The sequence below is a fragment of the Plasmodium sp. gorilla clade G2 genome (assembly GCF_900097015.1).
Source record: "Plasmodium sp. gorilla clade G2 genome assembly, chromosome: 6".
Taxonomy (NCBI): Eukaryota; Apicomplexa; class Aconoidasida; order Haemosporida; family Plasmodiidae; genus Plasmodium; species Plasmodium adleri (nom. inval.).
In genome coordinates, this window is record NC_041698.1 from 834,875 (window position 1) to 854,874 (window position 20,000).

At 18.6% G+C, this 20,000-nt stretch overlaps 3 protein-coding genes across 3 annotated transcripts; 1 reads left to right on the top strand and 2 right to left on the bottom strand.

Annotated features, from left to right (window-relative positions):
* Nucleotides 1–780: 780 nt before the first annotated feature.
* Nucleotides 781–2,801, top strand: PADL01_0621700 (transcription or splicing factor-like protein, putative; the record flags this gene model as incomplete). The annotated part of the gene is made up of 2 exons (XM_028680953.1): nucleotides 781–2,536; nucleotides 2,671–2,801. The coding sequence occupies 2 exons, from the start codon at nucleotides 781–783 to the stop codon at nucleotides 2,799–2,801; spliced, it is 1,887 nt and encodes a 628-aa protein (XP_028537379.1).
* A 311-nt stretch (nucleotides 2,802–3,112) lies between these two features.
* PADL01_0621800 (ATP dependent DEAD-box helicase, putative) lies at nucleotides 3,113–6,370 on the bottom strand (the record flags this gene model as incomplete). The annotated part of the gene is made up of 1 exon (XM_028680954.1): nucleotides 3,113–6,370. The coding sequence occupies one exon, from the start codon at nucleotides 6,368–6,370 to the stop codon at nucleotides 3,113–3,115; it is 3,258 nt and encodes a 1,085-aa protein (XP_028537380.1).
* Nucleotides 6,371–7,411: 1,041 nt separating this feature from the next.
* Nucleotides 7,412–14,539, bottom strand: PADL01_0621900 (tyrosine kinase-like protein, putative; the record flags this gene model as incomplete). The annotated part of the gene is made up of 1 exon (XM_028680955.1): nucleotides 7,412–14,539. The coding sequence occupies one exon, from the start codon at nucleotides 14,537–14,539 to the stop codon at nucleotides 7,412–7,414; it is 7,128 nt and encodes a 2,375-aa protein (XP_028537381.1).
* Between the last annotated feature and the right edge of the window lie 5,461 nt (nucleotides 14,540–20,000).

The following is a 20,000-nucleotide window of genomic DNA, read 5'->3' on the forward strand; positions in this document are numbered from 1 at the left end:
AAGTAATAAGGAATTGTATATGGTTCTTTTTTTCCTATAATTCATTATATAATATATATTATATATGTTTTTTTTTTTTTTTTTTTTTTTTTTAAAAATTAATAAAATAATAAAACAAAATATAAAATATACATTTATTACGATGAGTTATTTTATATAATTTAACAGATATAAAAAAAAAAATATATAATATTTAGAGAGAAAGACCTTGTATACAGAAAAAATATTATAGGGGAAAAAAATAAAATAAATAAAACTTATATATATATATATATATATATATATATTATTTATATAATTAAAAGTTTCCTTTTATTATTTTTTTTTTTTTGAATTATTTATATATATGGAATAAATATATCTAATGAACATTTCTTTTTAGTTTGAAGTAATGAATTATGAGTCCAGTCGATAAATAAGTAATATGTTATAGAGGGTTACATATATTTAAAAATTTATGAACATAATAATATAATATAAACAATACATTTAATATATATAAAGAAAAATCATATGAGACAACAATATTTATAAAACGAACATATATATGTATATATATATATATATGTGAGAGATTGAACTGATTTAAAATTACTATTAAAAAGAACATATAAAAAATGATAATAACAAAATTTATATGCTACTAAGTAGTACCTTAAATAATCACATATCAAAGTATAGTATATAACAATATTATTACATATATATATATATATATATATATATATATATATATTTATTTATTTATATTTTATTATTATTTATTTTTTTTTCTGCGAAATGTATTATGACCCGCTGGTTGCGCTTGTTAATATATTACCCGTGGAAAAACTAAGCGATGAGAATAGCAAAAAAAAATCTAGATGGGAAAGGAATGCAACTAATAATATTATAGAAAATAAAGTAGTGGTATCAAACAAGTGGGGGTCTGAAGATTATAAACCTTATCTACCATTACCTTTTGTTGATTTCCCACCAGGTTTAACTCCTGCTCAGTTAGATCAGTTTTTGAGAGAACAAAGATATGATGAATTAACAAAAAAATTAAATAAAGGGGAATTAGAATATGTAGATCCAGATATTCGACCGCCTTCTCCACCTCCTATATATGACAAGAATGGTAGTAGGATTAATACAAGAGAAGCAAGAATAAAAAATAGTATGATAGAAGAACATCATAGGTTAATAGAATATTTATTAAAACATGTAGATGGATTTGTAGCACCTCCTACTTATAAACCAATAAAGAAAATTCGTAAGATTGAAATACCTATAGATAAATATCCAGAATATAATTTTATGGGTTTAATTATTGGTCCACGTGGTTGTAATCATAAACGATTAGAAGCTGAGAGTGGTGCCCAAATAAGTATAAGAGGAAAAGGCACATTAAAAGAAGGTAAAAAAACAGATCATCAGACTGAAATAGAAGCTGCTATGCCTAAACATGTACATATAGCAGCTGATACAGAAGAATGTGTAGAAAAGGCTGTTAGTTTAATAACACCTTTATTAGATCCTTTTCATCCTTTACATGAAGAATATAAAAGAAAAGGATTAGAACAATTAGCTCTAGTTAATGGTATTAACTTAAGTCAATTAGATACACAAAGATGTTCTATATGTAATTCAAATACACATTTAACATTTGAATGCCCAGAAAATATGAATATACAAAATTTTAAAAAACCAGAAATTAAATGTAATTTATGTGGAGATCATGGTCATATTACTTTAGACTGTAAACTAGCCAAACAATCTTCATCTAATTATATTAATAAAAATGATCTAGAAAATTCCAATGACATATCACAACCTATACATGCACATCTACATTCACCTGCACCTCCCCCACCTCCACCACCTCCTCCATTATATGACCCAATAACAAATACAACACAAGGATATAATGGAATATATAAAATGGACAAAATAAAAATGGATTTAGAATATGAAAAAATGATGAATGAATTAAATGGTGATCATCCGAATAAAGACAAAAAAAATGATGACATATATAAAAAATTAAATGAAAATACAATGGATAATATTACAAATCAAAATGATATAATGAATATGAATAATGATAAATATAATATATCACATGATAATAATATGATTCCAACAAATAGTAATAATATAAATGATATAAATGATATATATAAAAATAATAATAATAATAATAATAATCAGATAAATGATAATAATGAGTTATATAAAAATGATAATGAATATAATAATAATTATATGAATAATTATCCTATTAATATAAATAAATTTAATCCATCAAATCATCATAATATGAACAATCCTAATTTTATACCTCTTCCACAAAATAATAATGAAAATCATTTTAATAACATGTTAAATTTTAATAATGTAAATAATATACCTTTAACACCTCCATTACCACCTATATTACCAAATTTTCTTAATCTCCCATTTGTTGATAATGATATTATGATAAATCCTGCATTTGCATATCAAACAAATCCACCATTATCTCTAGACCCACTATACATGCAGAATTATGCAAGTAAAAATATATATATATATATATATATATATATATATATATATGTGAATATATTTCTTATTATTTATATATTGTATAGTTTGAATATTTTTTCTTTAATATAATTATTTATATATTTTTTTTTTATTTTGTAGATTGGGCACAAATGCCTATGAATTATGCAGAGCAGTTACTAGTCAATGCGCCTGCTCCAGACACAAATCCTCCTCCACTTCCATCAGACAGTGTAGGTTTGAATAAAGAAGAAAATACAAACACAACATAAAAAATTATAAACAATAATAAATATATATATGTATGTATTTATGTATATATTTATGAAGAAAGAAAAAAAAAAAAAGAGTTTTTTTTTTTTTTTTTTTTTTAATATAAACATATTTATTCCATTATATATATATATATATATATATATACATATATATTATAATTTTTTTTCATTTGTACTTTTATAAAAATATGCTTAATTACTCTAATGTTTAAATTTTTGAATATTTTTGGCTTTTCACAAAATAATTGTATATATTAATTTATTATTTATTCATTTTATTTTTACCCTTTTTTGATTAACACGCTTGTTTATTTATCCTTAAATGTGTGTGTTAGCATATGAATAATTTTCATAGAGACTTTTTTTTTTTCGTTAGTTACTAAATTTATATTTTTATATACATCTGGGAATTTTGTATATAGCCAACAATACATATCCATCATTTCATAATACATTTCTAATAATTGAGTATATTCATCTATATGAATTATATTATCATCATTATTAATTTGTGTGTTCATACCTTTTATTTCCCCTTGATTATGTTCACATATTGTGTTGACATTTATATTGTTGTCTATATCTATTTTTTTATTAAAATAAAAGCTATTAGTCGATATATCATACTTATTATTATTATTATGATCTATATAATTTATATTATTTATCACATTTTCATTTACATATCCATCATATTGATTTATAAAATTTGTTTTTACATTAGTATCCCTTTGAATATTACTATATGATATACTATGATTTGCTGTATTATTACTATTGGTTTCATTATTTAATAGATCAAAATATTTGTTGCCATCTACATGAGAGAATATATTATTATTGACACAATGAAAAAAATCTACATACCCTAATATACTATGACACATACAAAAAGTTTTTAATGTATTAAGAAGAATAATATTATTTATATTTATTGGACATAAGGAATATGTAAAAAGAATCTTTGGTTCTAAATTAATATGTTCTAACTCCTTTGTAATAGTAATCATATTATTATAATTTTTTGTTAAAAAAAAATATTCATCATTTAATCTTACATAATCAACTAATATTTTAAGTATTTCATGTAGTTTAATTTTTGAATTGTATTCATATTCTAAAGTTTTTCTTAATTCTTCAACGGCATAATACTGTGGGAAGAATCCTGCCTTTGCTTTATAATTATTTGTAAAATTAAGGGTGCAAATAAAATTATCACCATCATTATTATTATGTATATTATTATTATTATTATGCATATTTTTTATTATTTTCAATTTTTTATTGTCTCCACTATATATATCATTCATTTCGATACTTGTTTCCATTTGCTCTTCCTTCATAGCTCTTTCCTTTTTTATCATATTATATATTTCTAATAATGTTGAATATTGGATATTCAATAAATTATTTATATTGTGTAAGCTATCCGAATGAGATCTATTTAATTCCTTTTTCCCCTCTTGTAGATCACCAGTTGATATATAATTGAGACTATTTATATATTTATGTTTAAATATAGTTTTCAATATTTCTATATCTTCTATGTGTATACATGTAATATATCCTATAGATTTATTTTCAGATGAAGGATTAAAACGACCTGCCCTTCCAGCTATTTGTAAAAATTCCGAAATAGTTAAATATCTTAAAATATCTCCATCATATTTTTTTAAGGAATAAAAAATTATTCTTTTAATATTTATATTTAAACCCATACCTATAACATCTGTAGCTATTAAAACTGTTTGTTTTTTTTTTGTTGTTTTGTTTTTTTGATGATATGTATATTTTTTGACGCAATGAAAATATTTTCTCAAAATATTTTTGTAATAAGAAATTGAATCATAATATTTATTCATATTAGATTTAAGATCGTGTTTATTGAATCTCTGTTTGTAATTATTTATTTTAATTTTATATTCTTCTATTTTTTTTTCATACAATAAATATATATTATGTTGATTGTGTTTTTGTTCTCTTTGTGTTATTATTTCTTTTGTTTGATCCATGTCATCTTTACAATATTGATTAAACAGATTTATTTGTTTTTTCTTTGAATCTGGTGGTAAGGATCCATATATTACAAATACTCTTTTATTGTTTTTTTCTAAAATTTTTTTTAGTAACATAATATTATTTCTTGAGAAGGTTATAATACAGTCACCTGTTTCAACATCTTCTAATGTTGTGTTATATTCTAGTAACTGTAAAGAACCTAACCTTTCGAACTTTTTAATAAATAGTTGATCATTGAATATATCAGCTAAATTTTTTATTAAATCTATAATATATTCACTACCACAAAGATATATATCTTTACAATTTAAATTCATAAGAACGTTAGTCCATGCGTATCCTCTTAATTCGTTATTTATCATTTGTATTTCATCAACAATAGCACAATCGTATTTTTTATTTAAGGGGGTCATCTCGATTGTGCATACAGTATGTGAGACATTATGATGTTCATTAACATGATTATTATGATATTCATTAACTTGATTATTATGATGTTCATTAACATGATTATTATAATGTTCATTAACACGATTATTATCATTTTCATTAATTTGATTATTATAATGTTCATTAACACGATTATTATCATTTTCATTAACTTGATTATTTTTGATTATTACTTCCTGACCTGTTAATAAATTAACTTGTTTATTCATTCCTGTCAATTTAGAATATATCTCCCATGCTAATAATCTTAAAGGAGAACAATATAATCCATTTTTAGATACCAACAATTTTTGAAATGCATGATAAGTCTTTCCACTGTTTGGTGGTCCAACATATAAATATATATTCCTTACATGCTTTTTATTTTTATTCATTATATATAACATTATTTCTCTATAATCACATAATCTTTTTATGTGTTCATAAAACATCCATTGCTTATAATAATATTTTTTAATAAATATTAATAATATATTCATAATAATTTCATCAGACCGTTTTAATTTTTCTTTTCTTATATCTACATTCGGTTTATCATAACAATAATTATTATTACCATTAATATTATTATTATTATTATTATTACTATATATTTGATTAGGTGCAGTAGTTGAATAATTCTGATTGGTATGATCATATAAATTTAATATGTTACAAGAATTATCTTGTTTAATATTATCATTATTATATTTTTTATCTTGTATATTTAAAAAATTATCATCCTTCTTTTCATCTACATCATTATTCATAAGGACACCATTTCTTAATTGGTCAGCATAACTTATATTATTTTTAATATAATTCAAGAAATGATTTCTTACATCTTTATCTAATAAAAAAAAAGAAGGAATATTATATGTATGTATAATATTACTAAGTATCCTTTTATCATTCCCAATTCTTATCATAACATTTCTTATTTTAAATATATCATTCTCATTTAAAGGAATATTGCGTTGAATTCTTTCATATTCTTCATTTATTTGCTTTCTAAAATTATCATTCTTACCTTCTATATAATGACTGAACTTAAACTTTTGTTTCTTTAATAAATTATAAAGGTTCGAAAGAAATGATTCCTTTTTTTTTATAAACATTTATGATGATGCTATAATATGCAGGGCGCATTACCTCTTGCCATCACATGATAGATAAATAAATAAATAAATAAATATATATATATATATATATATATAAAGTTTGAGAGAGAAGATTATGTGTTAATATTTATGTTTACATATTTTAATATATATACATATATATATATATATTTTTTTTATTTTATTTCATTTCAATATTTACAAACCATATAATTATAAAAGATCTCATATTTTATGGTATACAAAAAATGATTATTTTTTTGAACAAAGAAATGTAACATATTTTAAAATATTTTATATAATCCAAAAAAATAAAATAAAATAAAATAATAATAATGTAGGATGACGGTGATATATAATATATAAAAATATAAATATGATATATATATATTATATATATATATATTTATTTTTTATTTTTATTTTTTCATGTTTGCTTATTGGACTGTACCATACTGTTAATATTTGAATTTTTCAATAATTCAAAAAAATAATTATTATACATATTTAAAGATCTTATTAAAAAATATATTAAAACTTTAAAGTTAAAAAACTAAAAAATTTATATTAAACATAGAAATAAATAAAAATATAATACATATATATATATATATATATATATATATATATATATTTTATAATGTATGTATATATTTTTATTAAAATAAAAAAGAAAATGCGCAAAATACTTGGAAACAAAAATTTTAAAACATAAAATGGGGGGGGGGGTGTATTAATATAAATTATAATAAACAAATAAATAAATATATTCACACATATATATAATATATATATATATATATTTATTTATTTTTATGATATATTATTAAAATAATAATATTGAAAAATTTAAATAAAACATAAAAGGTATAAAATATAATATATGATATGGATATACATATAATTTTGAAAATTTTCTTCATGCCAAAAAAAGAAAAAAAAAAAAAAAAAAAACCAAACATATATATAAATATATATATAAATATATAATATATATATATAATATATATTTATGGTTCTATGTACACATATCATATATCACTCTACGACCTTAATTTTTTTAAGAGACTTATACATTTCATATGCTGTTGGTCTATCCTCTGGCTGAAAACTAAAACACTTTTGCAAGCATTTTTTTATGGAGTTTGGTAAGAAGTTAGGTATATGAGGAGTTCTTTTATTAACTAATAATTCATGTCTGATTTTAACATTTTTTGTTAAATTATAATAAGGATATTTACTTGAAAATATTTCAACAATACAACATGCTGCACTCCATATATCAATTTTTTCTGTAACTTCAGTCGTACAACTAAATGTTTCAGGTGCCATATATCTATAGGATCCAAAATTACTATATAGTTTAGTATTTTTAAATCTAGCTTTTCCAAAATCACACATTACTAAATTCATATCATCATCTATTAATATATTTGATGTTTTTATATCTCCATTTATTATTGGTGGATTGTGTGCATGCAACTCATGTACTATACATGATATTTGTATTGCCCATTCTAATCTTTGTTTTTTATGTATTTTATTTTTATTTTTTAAAAAATTAAATAAATTTCCTTTTGCATAATATTCTAATAATAACATTAACTTATTTGATTTTATACATATACCATAAAATGTACATATATTTGGACGCTGTAAATTTTTATATATTTCTATTTCTCTAAGGAAATTTTTTAAATTTTTACTATCTTTTAAATCATGGATTTTTATAGCAACCGGGGTTTTCATATATATTATTTCTTCACTATCATGATGAGTAGTACTATGATTATCATCCAATTTATTATTATTCCTATTTTCTTTTTTTCTCAAATTATTGTTTATACATTTGTTACTATCACCATAATTATCACCATCACCATCAACATCAACATCATGATCCTTATCTTTCTCATGATTCATATGATTTTTATTTTTTTTGTTATTTTTTTTTACATGATCTTCCATTTTGTTACTTTTATTTTTGCTTTTACTTTTATTTTTGCTTTTACTTTTATTCTTTTTATTTTTATTTTCATTTTCTTTTTTCTTTTTCTTTTTTTTCTTATCATTTTTATTATTATTTTCCTTTTTTTTCATTTTTCCTTGCAGTTCCCCCTTTTCACTACACTCTGGAGATACCATATGTGGTTGTTGTTCCTCCTTGTCATTAATTTTTGGAGAATATGTATATTCTTTTTCATTAATTATATATTCTTTTGAAATATTTTTATTATTCTTTGAAAGATTTAAGAGCATGGTCGTCTTTGATTCGTCTGAATTATTTGTGTTTATAAGGGTACTACTAATAAGGCAATTACTTGAATTAATTTTGCCTTTGTTATCTATTTTGTCTACTACATTTTTTGGTATCATTGAATGATGATCATCTGCTGCATGCATATGGTTATTGAGAAAATTTTCATGGTTTATATTATGACGATTCATATTATTATTATTATTGTTGTCATCTTGATTACCACCTTTATTATGTGCTTCACCAGAACAATTAATATTAATCAAATTATTCAAATTATTCATATTATTCATATTATTCATATTATTCATATTATTATTATTGTTGTATTTATTCATATTTTCCTTTTCATTCACATTATTTATACTTGTTGGACCTCCTTTCTTCTTATCATCCGTATCGACCACTTGACAATTACACATTATATAATGATCCAAATTATTACCTACAACATTTTGAATGTTCGTATCATTTATAATGATGTTATAATTCATTTGATGATTGCATTTATTATGATACATGTTGTTATTTATATGATCACCTTTTTCTATACTACAGGGAGATACCAATATGTTGTTAAGAGACTCATTCGAAGCCTTCATATTAGATGATAGAATACAAGTAGGATCATTCTTATTATATATAATATTATTTTCAATTACTATATTATTTATTATATTATGATCTTCCATATTACATGCACAATTTCCATTAGGTTGTTTGTGATATTTTTTTCTTAAATTAAAAAGAAATTTTAGGAATCCAAATATGAGTGCATGCAATAAATTATTTATACTCATTTTACTAAATGGTATAATAGCTAGCTTGTTTAATCCATTTTTATGTTTATCAATTTCATTCTTTAAAATAGAAGAATTATTTACTATTTTTTCATTATTTAATACATTAAAAACTGTAAAATTTTTAAACTTTAATAATTCTTTATGTTCATCTATAAATATTATTTTAAATATACATTTATCACTATAATAATGGAATATATTTTTATTGTCAAATATATATAAGCTCTCTTTGGTTATACCATATGTTATAATATTTTTACTATTTACATATAAGAATCCATAATTATTTTTATAAACAATATTATTATGATATACATCTAACAATAAATACGACATAATTTCTTCATGATGTTTTTTTTCTAAATCTTTATTTATCGTTTTCATTTTAGATATTATTTTATCTAATTCATTTAAAAATTCATTCTTATCAATAATAATTTTATCACTCATTTTATCTGAATAAATATATTTTATCATTTTCTTTTTTAATCGTCTTATTTCATTAAACTGTGATGAACCACATTGATTATTTTTATTACAGCAATCATCTTTTAAAGAACCACAACAACAATTATTAATTTTCTCTTTATTCTCATTACAATATTCTTCATCAATAATATCATTAGCTTGATTTACAATATATTGTTGATTATTCGATGTATGAACATAATTGGATGTTTCTCCAATATTATTGTTTTTCTTTTCATCTTTAAAATAATAATGTTCTTTATCTAAAATATTAGGATCATTTGTTTGGAAGCCCAAACCTTTTTTGTTTATCTCGCTTGATCTATTTAGATGTATGAGACTACTTAGTAAGTTATTCTCAGTTCCGAAATTATTACTACTATTCGTAAGGTTGTGATTATTATTGACATTATTTATATTTACCACATTATTATTATTATTATTATTATTATTATATGGGATATTATTTGATAATACATTATTTGTTGCATTAGGTAGAGCCATATCTTTCTTCCCAGTTCTCAACATATGATCATACATACAATTATCACCATTTGTAAATAAATTAAAATTATATTTTTCTTTATCATCTATTTTATCAACACAATCTTCATTTTGATCTATTTTATAATTCAATGAATCAAAAAATTTTTCTATCAATTGATTTCTTAAATAACATAATTTTTTATTACTCTTTATACATTTTGAAGTATCATTATTATGACATTTTTTTTTCTTCTTTATACTACAATTATTTTCATCTTTCATTTCATTTTCTTTACCATTCTTTTCTCCGTTCTTATCAACCTCGTCATAATAAACACTATTACGTTGTCTATAAAAAATATTATTGTTATTATTATTTATATTATCATTCACGTTATTATTGTTCATTTCATTCTTATTATTGTTAATACTGAAAAATTCATTGTCATCACCACCATCTCTTATGTATCTCCCTTCACACAGGTTTTTTATATAATCTTCGTCATACTCATTTCTTATTTTATTTTTTGCACACTTTTGATTTGGACTCTCAATGGGAAAATTAAAGGGGTCATCCTTATGGTTATCATTATCGTCGTCATCATTATCGTCGTCATCATTGTCGTTGTCATCATTGTCGTTGTCATCATCGTCGTTGTCATCATCGTCATCGTCATCATCATCATCGTCATCATCGTCGTCGTCATCATCATCATCATCGTCGTCATCATCATCATCGTCATCTTCCTCATCTTCATCATCTTCTTCCTCATCATCATCTTCTTCCTCCTCATCATCATAATCTCCTTCCTTCATTTTATCCTTCCTGTTACCCTGTGAATCACCCCTCTCCTCAGTACCCATATCCTCATTAGACAGCATATCATTTCTCTTCATCTTCCTTATCAAGCTACCCTTATATACCACACCAAAACCACCTTTAGACAAGTATGAACTTATTTTGATATTATCATAATGGATCAATAAAGAATCACTTATATATAATGAACATATATTCGTATTTGTCATAAAAATAATTTTTGAAATATTCGTAAAGACATTCTTATTTCTTAAAGGATAATATAATTTAATTCTTTTAACTATTACATCATTCTCTCCTAAATGAATTAAAGGAAAATTTAACATCCTTTCTTTTTCTAAACTTCTTCTATATATTTTAATATTTGTATTTTCTTTAGTTCTAAAAATATTCTTTTCTTCATCATATATAACATTTTCATTATTAAAACAATTTTCTTTATAATAAGAAGAACTATTATTATTATTTAAGTCATCTATGTTATTACTTGGAACCTCAGTAGAATCCTTTTTTTTCTTTTCACTGTCTGATATATTTATATTATGTACATCTACATATATATTTTTTTTACAATCATTATTTTTATTATCATTATCTATTATATCTATAATGCTATTACTATTTTTAAGTTTTTTATTTAATATTATAATATTATCTTTATTTTTTTTCTCATTCATCATATTTACAGCTATCTGTGAATTTCCATTTGCATTTGCATGCACAACATGCTCTCTTGTAAATATAGAACTATTGTTGCTATTGTTTCCTTTAATTAAGTTGTCATTACATTCAATACATATATTTTTTTTTTCGTTCATTTTAAATAATGCCTCTTTATTAGCATCCTTATTATTTTTATAGTCCTCCATATTTTTTTCATCACTTGGAATTTTCAAGCATTTCTTTATGTATTTATTATTATTATCTTTATCTTCCATAAATTCTTTTCTAACATGAGCGTTGTTCCTTGATCCATTGTTATTTGGGTCTCCAAAGATATCATTGTGTAAATAGTTTTTATAATAAGCGCTGATATGATTGACACAATTTATATTATTCACACAATTTATATTATTCAAACTATTCATATGATTCACACTATTTATATGATTCAAACTATTCATATGATTCAAACTATTCATGTGATTCAAACTATTCATGTGATTAACATTACTATTGTTGTCATTTTGATATATCACATTTGTTAATAAATTATTTTTGGAATGATGATCTGTCGAGTTATATGATACTTCTTGTTTATTATGTTCTTCAAATATATCATCTTCTTTAATTCCTTTAATTCCTTGTCTATATAAATATTTAGATGTGTTGATATTATTATTATGTCCACCTTGATTGAAATTATTATTAATATTATTATTTTGATATATATTGATGTTTCTATTTGATTCTTCCTTAAATTCTTTATAAGGGGATAACTTTTCATATTGTTCTTGTTCATATTTTTTTATTTTTCTATCCATATGATCTTCAAGAGGGCGATGGTTTAAATATTTATTTTTTGCTTCATTCATCATAAGGCTATTTCTATCATTTACAAGAAAATATTTTTTTACACCTGCGTTTATTATATTTGTTTCGTTATTTGTTCTATTATGATTGTTATTAATGGATAAGTTATTTAAGAAATGACCATTCAGATTATTATAATCTAAGTTATTATTATTATTATTAATATTAATATTATTATACATATTGTTTGTTATGATGTTATTATTAAAGTTCATATTATTATTATTATTAAAATCCATGTTCATATGATTTGCTTTTCTTTCTAAATAATTGAAACATTTTTCTTCTTGATCTAATCCTTTTCTTTTTTCAAAAATGATTTCTGAATTTTTTTTATCCTCAAATATATTTACAAATGTTATTTTGTTATTCATATTGTTCATGTTATTATTATTATGTATATTATTATTATGTATATTATTATTATGTATATCTTCTTTTCTCTTCATTAATAATTCTTGTTCTTTTTTTTTATTTTTTTCAGAAAAACCATATATATGATCGTAAGGATTCATATTAGTATGTGTCATGTTTTGATTTGTTCTTATATTATTACTACTTGATATATTTTTATATTTATCTAACTCTTTTAAATGAAGATGATATTTTTCTTCTTTTTCGTAGTCACTTTTTTCTCTCTTAATATTATATATCTTATTTCTAATTTCCATAAAATTATCTAATATAATATTTTTATTATTTTTATTATTATCGTTCACAGGTATATTACTACAACTACTATTATTATTATTACAACTATTATTATTATTGTTGATGTTATTATTATTGTTGATGTTATTATTATTGTTGATGATTTTTTCCCCCACAAGATTCTTTATACAATATATACCTTGAGTGTTACTATATGTATTTATTTTATGTGACAAGAATAAATTTTTTCTATTAATATTATTTGTATTAATATTATTTGTATTAATATTATTTGAATTAATATTATTTGAATTATTATTATTGTTGCTAATATTAATTATCTTATGATCATTCAAACCACAAGCTAGATATTTTCCAATATTATTACTTACAAAATTATTAGTAGTACTATTATTTTTATTTATATTATTATTTTCTATATTATTATTTCTCATATTTGCTTTTAAACCAGACTTGATTTCTTTATTTGAAAGGAATAAGCTGGAATTATGATCCCCTACAAAATGATCAATTTCAAGATTTTCTAAATGCTTAATATGACTCGCATAATATTTATCGTTTTTATATTCTTGTATGTGCTCATTATTACAACTTTTAAAACTTAATGTTCTTGTATATGTATTAATATTATTATTTTTTTCATTAAACAATATATTGTTATTTATATATACAAGGTTAAAATTCTTATCCTCTTCACTTGGACTCTTCTTATTATTTAAAAACTCGTTATTAAATTCTTTTTTTTTTATTATCTTATTATTATTTGATAATGTGTTCATATGTAAATTAATACTAATACTACTACTACTACTATTACTACTACTACTGCTACTACTGCTACTGCTGCTACTATTACTATTATTATTTAATATGTTAATATTCTTAGGATATGTATTATATAATAACTTTTTATTTATTTTGCTACTTCTTAATATATTCTTATTACTACTACTACTATTATTGGGGTTCTTATTAAAATTACTTATATGACTATTATTATTTATATAATAATTATTATTAGGTATATTATTATTATGTATATTATTATGTATATTCTTTGAATTATTATTATTATTATTATTATTCATTTCAACATCATTTTTTGGAATCTTAAATGGATTCTCCATTAAAAGAAAAATTTATTTTTTTATTTTAAAAGAAAAAAAAAATATATATATATATTTTATATTACTACTATATATATATATATATGTATGCATATATATAGTATCTTCTTGAGCACATTAATATATACTTATACACATAAATATATATCACAATTTGTTATTTTTCTTTACTATTATTATTATTATTAATATTTTTTTTTTTTTTTTTTATATATAATTTTTTATTGTTTTTATTATTTTTATTATTTTACTTATTTTTTTTTTTTGTTACCATTTCATATATATAATAATACATTAAAATATATATTCATATGATAATTTCTATATTTTAGATATAATATTTAAAATTTAAAAAAAAAAAAAAACACACATAAATTAATATATATATAAATGTATAACATCTATGTATGTATACTCCTATATATATAAATATATTATATATATATATATATATAATATATTTTAATATTAAATTTTTTTATGTAACTAAATCAACATCAAAATTTTTCTAATTATTTTAATTACAATATTATTACATATAAAACAATATAAACACAAAAAAAAAAAAAAAAAAAAAAAAAAAAACTTAAAAATTAAAATATATTAAAATAAACAAAACATAACAAAATTATAAAATATAAATTATAATATAAGAAATATTTCTATTTAATAAATATTACACATTTACAACAGATACGTTCATGATACTAATTATATTTATTTGACATAAATATTATATGTATATATATAAAAAAAAGTTAAAATAAAAAAATAAAAAAAAAAAATAAAAAAAAAAAAAGGTATACACACTTCTTAAAGTAAACACATTAATATATATATATATATATATTATGAACATATAAATATTTTTTTAAGAATCTATATGTGTATAATAAAAGATATAATTCTATATATATATATGTATATATATATACAGTTTATGTGTATATATAATATTATATTTTTTTCTTTAATTAATTTGCATTTGTAAGAATATTCATAAATATATATATATATATATATATATATATAATATATTACACATAAACATATAAAATATATAAATAATATATATTCTTTTAAAAAACACTATATAAAAACAATATATCCTTTTTTTTTTTTTTAACGTGATAGGTCAAATATATTTATAATCACTAAAAAAAAAAAAAAAAACTTAAATAAAAACAATCATTTAAGTTATTTTTAATTATAATAAATATTATCACAATAATATATATATATATATAGTATTAAAAACTAAAGATTGAAAAATAGTTATATTATAAATAATCATAAAATACTTTATATTTACATCTATATATACATATATGCATATATATTAAAATATAAAGTAACAGTTATTAATATAATACACTGGTTTAAAAAATATTACTATATATATATAATTTTTTTTTTTTTAACATATAAAAATATAAATATATAAATATAAATATATATATATATATATATTATTATATCTTTTTTTTTTTTTTTTTTTTTTTTTTTTTTTTTTTTTTTCATTTCATATATATAAAAAAATAAAAAAAAAAAAACAATATTTTATTATTTTTTCTTCTCAATTGAGATATATTTTTTTTCAAAACGAAATAATAAAATATTACAAGAAACACTAAAGCAAAATATAAACTTATAAAAAAAAATATATTAATATAGAAAAAATCAATTTTTCTTATTATAGAATTCAAAATACTGTTTTAAAAATAAAAATATAAAATTGATAAAAAAAATGATCATCAATAGAAGTTATAAAAAAAATATATTACTAATATTTATTTATTAATTATTATATTATATTATGTAATTAATAATTATATATTTATACATATAATATATATTATATAATAATATTATAATATTATATATATAAAAAAACAACACTCCACAAAAAATAATACAGTGTTTATATTATTTTTTTTTAATTATATTATATTATATATATTATAAATATAATATATTATTATGATATTTTTTATATATATATATATATTATATATAATACTTATATTTATATAATATTATTATATATACATAATATATATATATATTTATTTGTAATAATATAATATTTTTATATTATTTATATATATAATAAATATATAAATTTAAAAATGCCATTTATTATAATATATGTCGTTCTATGAAAATATAAAAATATAAATTATCTAATATAAATTATATATATATATAATATATTATGTATATATATATATTAATAAAATAAAAAAACAATATTATAAAAATACGTATTAAAGCTTAAATTATTTGATTCTTATATTAATTCATATATAAAAATAAAAAAAGTATAAAAAATATATATGTATATATTATATATATTTTTTTAGATATACATGCAAAAACAGAAGAAATTCTTAATATATAAAATACTTTTTTTTTGTACTTATATGTATTTTTAATATGTAATATATTTTCTTTAAACAACAGATGAATATATATTTTATTGAATATTGTTATTATATTCCTCTTTTATAATTTAACGACATGTACATAATAAAAAAATATTAACTGTTTTTGAAGAGTTAACTGTTTTTTTTTTTTTCTTAATTTTATATTTATTTATAATATATATATAGATTATATAAAAAATAAATCAAAATAAAAAAATATAAAAAATAGGACTCAAAAAAGAAAAGAGGATAGAGAAAAAAAAAAAAAAATAATAAAATAAATAAATAAATAAAATAAAGGTAAAAAAAATAAAAATTATATATATAATATATAATATATATATATATATATATATATTATAATTAAAGTTAAAACAAAAACATAAAAAAATATATTATATTATTTATATATATAATAAATATAATATATATATTTTTTTATTATATATATATTTATATTATAGATTTATTTTAAAATTTATAATGTAAAAAAAATTATTTTTTTGAAAAAATAAAACATGAAATTTAAATATTTATAAGAAAGTAAAAAAAGAAATAATGAAAAATATATATATATTCTTTAAAATATACATAAAAAGATATAATATAAATTTTATTATATAATAAATAATATGATGTATAAATAATAATATAATATGATAAAATATACTTTTCTTATATATAGTAAAATATATTATTATATTTTATAAGGTTTATAATTTTATAAAAACATTTTTTTTATATTCATTTTGTGGTTGTAAAAATAATATTATAAATAATATTATATAATAAATACCTCTTTATGTGTTATATTATATATATATATAATATATATAATACTATTACTACAAAATATATTTTTTTATTTATATAATATATTATAAAGAATTTTTATAATTTAGGACCCACAACAACCTTATTTTTTTTTCTATATTATATATAAAATATGAATTTATATGTACTTTTTTATTTATTTGTATATAATATAAAAATATTATGTACCTACTTTTTTTTTTATATAAAAAAATGTTATATGAAATTCCAAATAAAATTGGTTCTTACATAATAATATAATAAAAAATGTATAAAAATTGGTCATATAAAATATAAAAAATAAATCCTTAAAAAAGAAATAAAAAAAAAATTTATATAATTGTTATAAAACATTACGTGTATAAAATTAATTATATAATTATAATATATATATATATATATATATATATATATATATAATTAAGAAAGAAAAAAAAAAAAAAATTAACCTATATATTTATAAATATATAAAAATGAATAAAATGCTTGTGTCGAAATAATAAATTAATTATATTAATAATATATATAATATACATAAACATATTATTATAATATTATTAAATATTTTTCTATTATAAATACAGTGTTTCAATACCAAAAGAATATACACAATAAATTACATATATATATAGTTTTTTTTTTTTTTTTTTTTTTTTTTTAAATAAGCCTTAAATTCCTTCTTTTTAATACTTGAATTTATGTTATTATGCAATGAAAGGAAGCTGAAAATTATTATATACTAATTTTTTTTTTTTTTTTCTTAAATATAAATTACCATTAAAAAAAAAAAAAAAGAAAAAAAGCTTTATATATATATATATATATATATATATAAGGGTGTTAAGATATACAGTAATAATAAACACTAAAGGATTATTTTATTATATATATATTTTTTATTTCCTTTTTCTTTTTTTTTATTGTACAAAAGCATATAATAATATGAATAACAAAAGAAAAAAAAAAAACATGCTTAATTATAAAACATATTTATATTTACTATATTTTATTTGAATATTATGAAATTTTTTCCCTTTATATTTTGTTTATTATGTTCTTTTTATTGACTCTTCATTTTGTGCGGTGTGTTCAAAAAAAAATATTTATTTATAAATATTATATTCTTCCTACACCCCAATATTTAATTAATATTATATATAATTTATGATGATAAAAATATATAATATGTATTTCAAAAAAACACATAAGGTATAACTTTTAATATAAGTATTTAAATGTTTTGTATGTCCTATGTGCTATCATTAAAAAATGTATATTAAGTAAATTAAAATATACACATATATATATATATATATATATATATATATATATATATAAGTATCTATATTTTTGGCTATATTTTTATTTATTTATTTTTTTTTTATATGACTTTTCTAGCCAAATTTTCCATTTAAAAAAAAAAAAAAAAAAAAAAAAAAAAAATACAGCCAAAATATTAGGACATACATAACTAGTTTAAGAGAAATAAAAGGTATATATATATTATTTTTCATGTGATATAAATAAAGGAATCTTTTGATTAGGTTGCAGCAATGTAATATCATATGAATAGATAAATATAAATAAATATATATATACATATATATATATATATATTATATTATTCTTCTTTTCTTTATTTTTTTAATTATTTAAAAATTTTTATTGCGAAAAATGTATTACATCTAAATATAAACGTATATTTTAAAGGTCATATTTTTTATGACACATAAGAATTTTTATGTACTTATATAATACTTTATATTGAGAAAGGAAAAAATAAAATTATAAGACATTCTTTAACGTTTATCTGAAAAAAAAAAAAAAAAAAATTGAATAAACTAAAAAAAAATATATATATATATATATATATATAGTAAATGTACAATTCTGTGAAATTTTACCCATATATAAATATTTGTATAATAATATTTTATAAGTAATATATAAACAGTGACATATTTGTATCTATTTACACAGAAAAAAAAAAAAAAAAAATAAATAAATAACATGGTAAATGTAATAAATATCAATGTATTTTTCATTATATATAGAAAAAACATTAGTATAATTAAATATACATAATATTTGGAGACTTAAACCTTTCAATGAAATTTTTTTTTATATAAATACTTAAGAAAGAAAATTCACTTGATTATTTCATCTCAATTATTCTTTAATTATTATGGATATGATAATATGTCTTCAAAATAAAATAAATA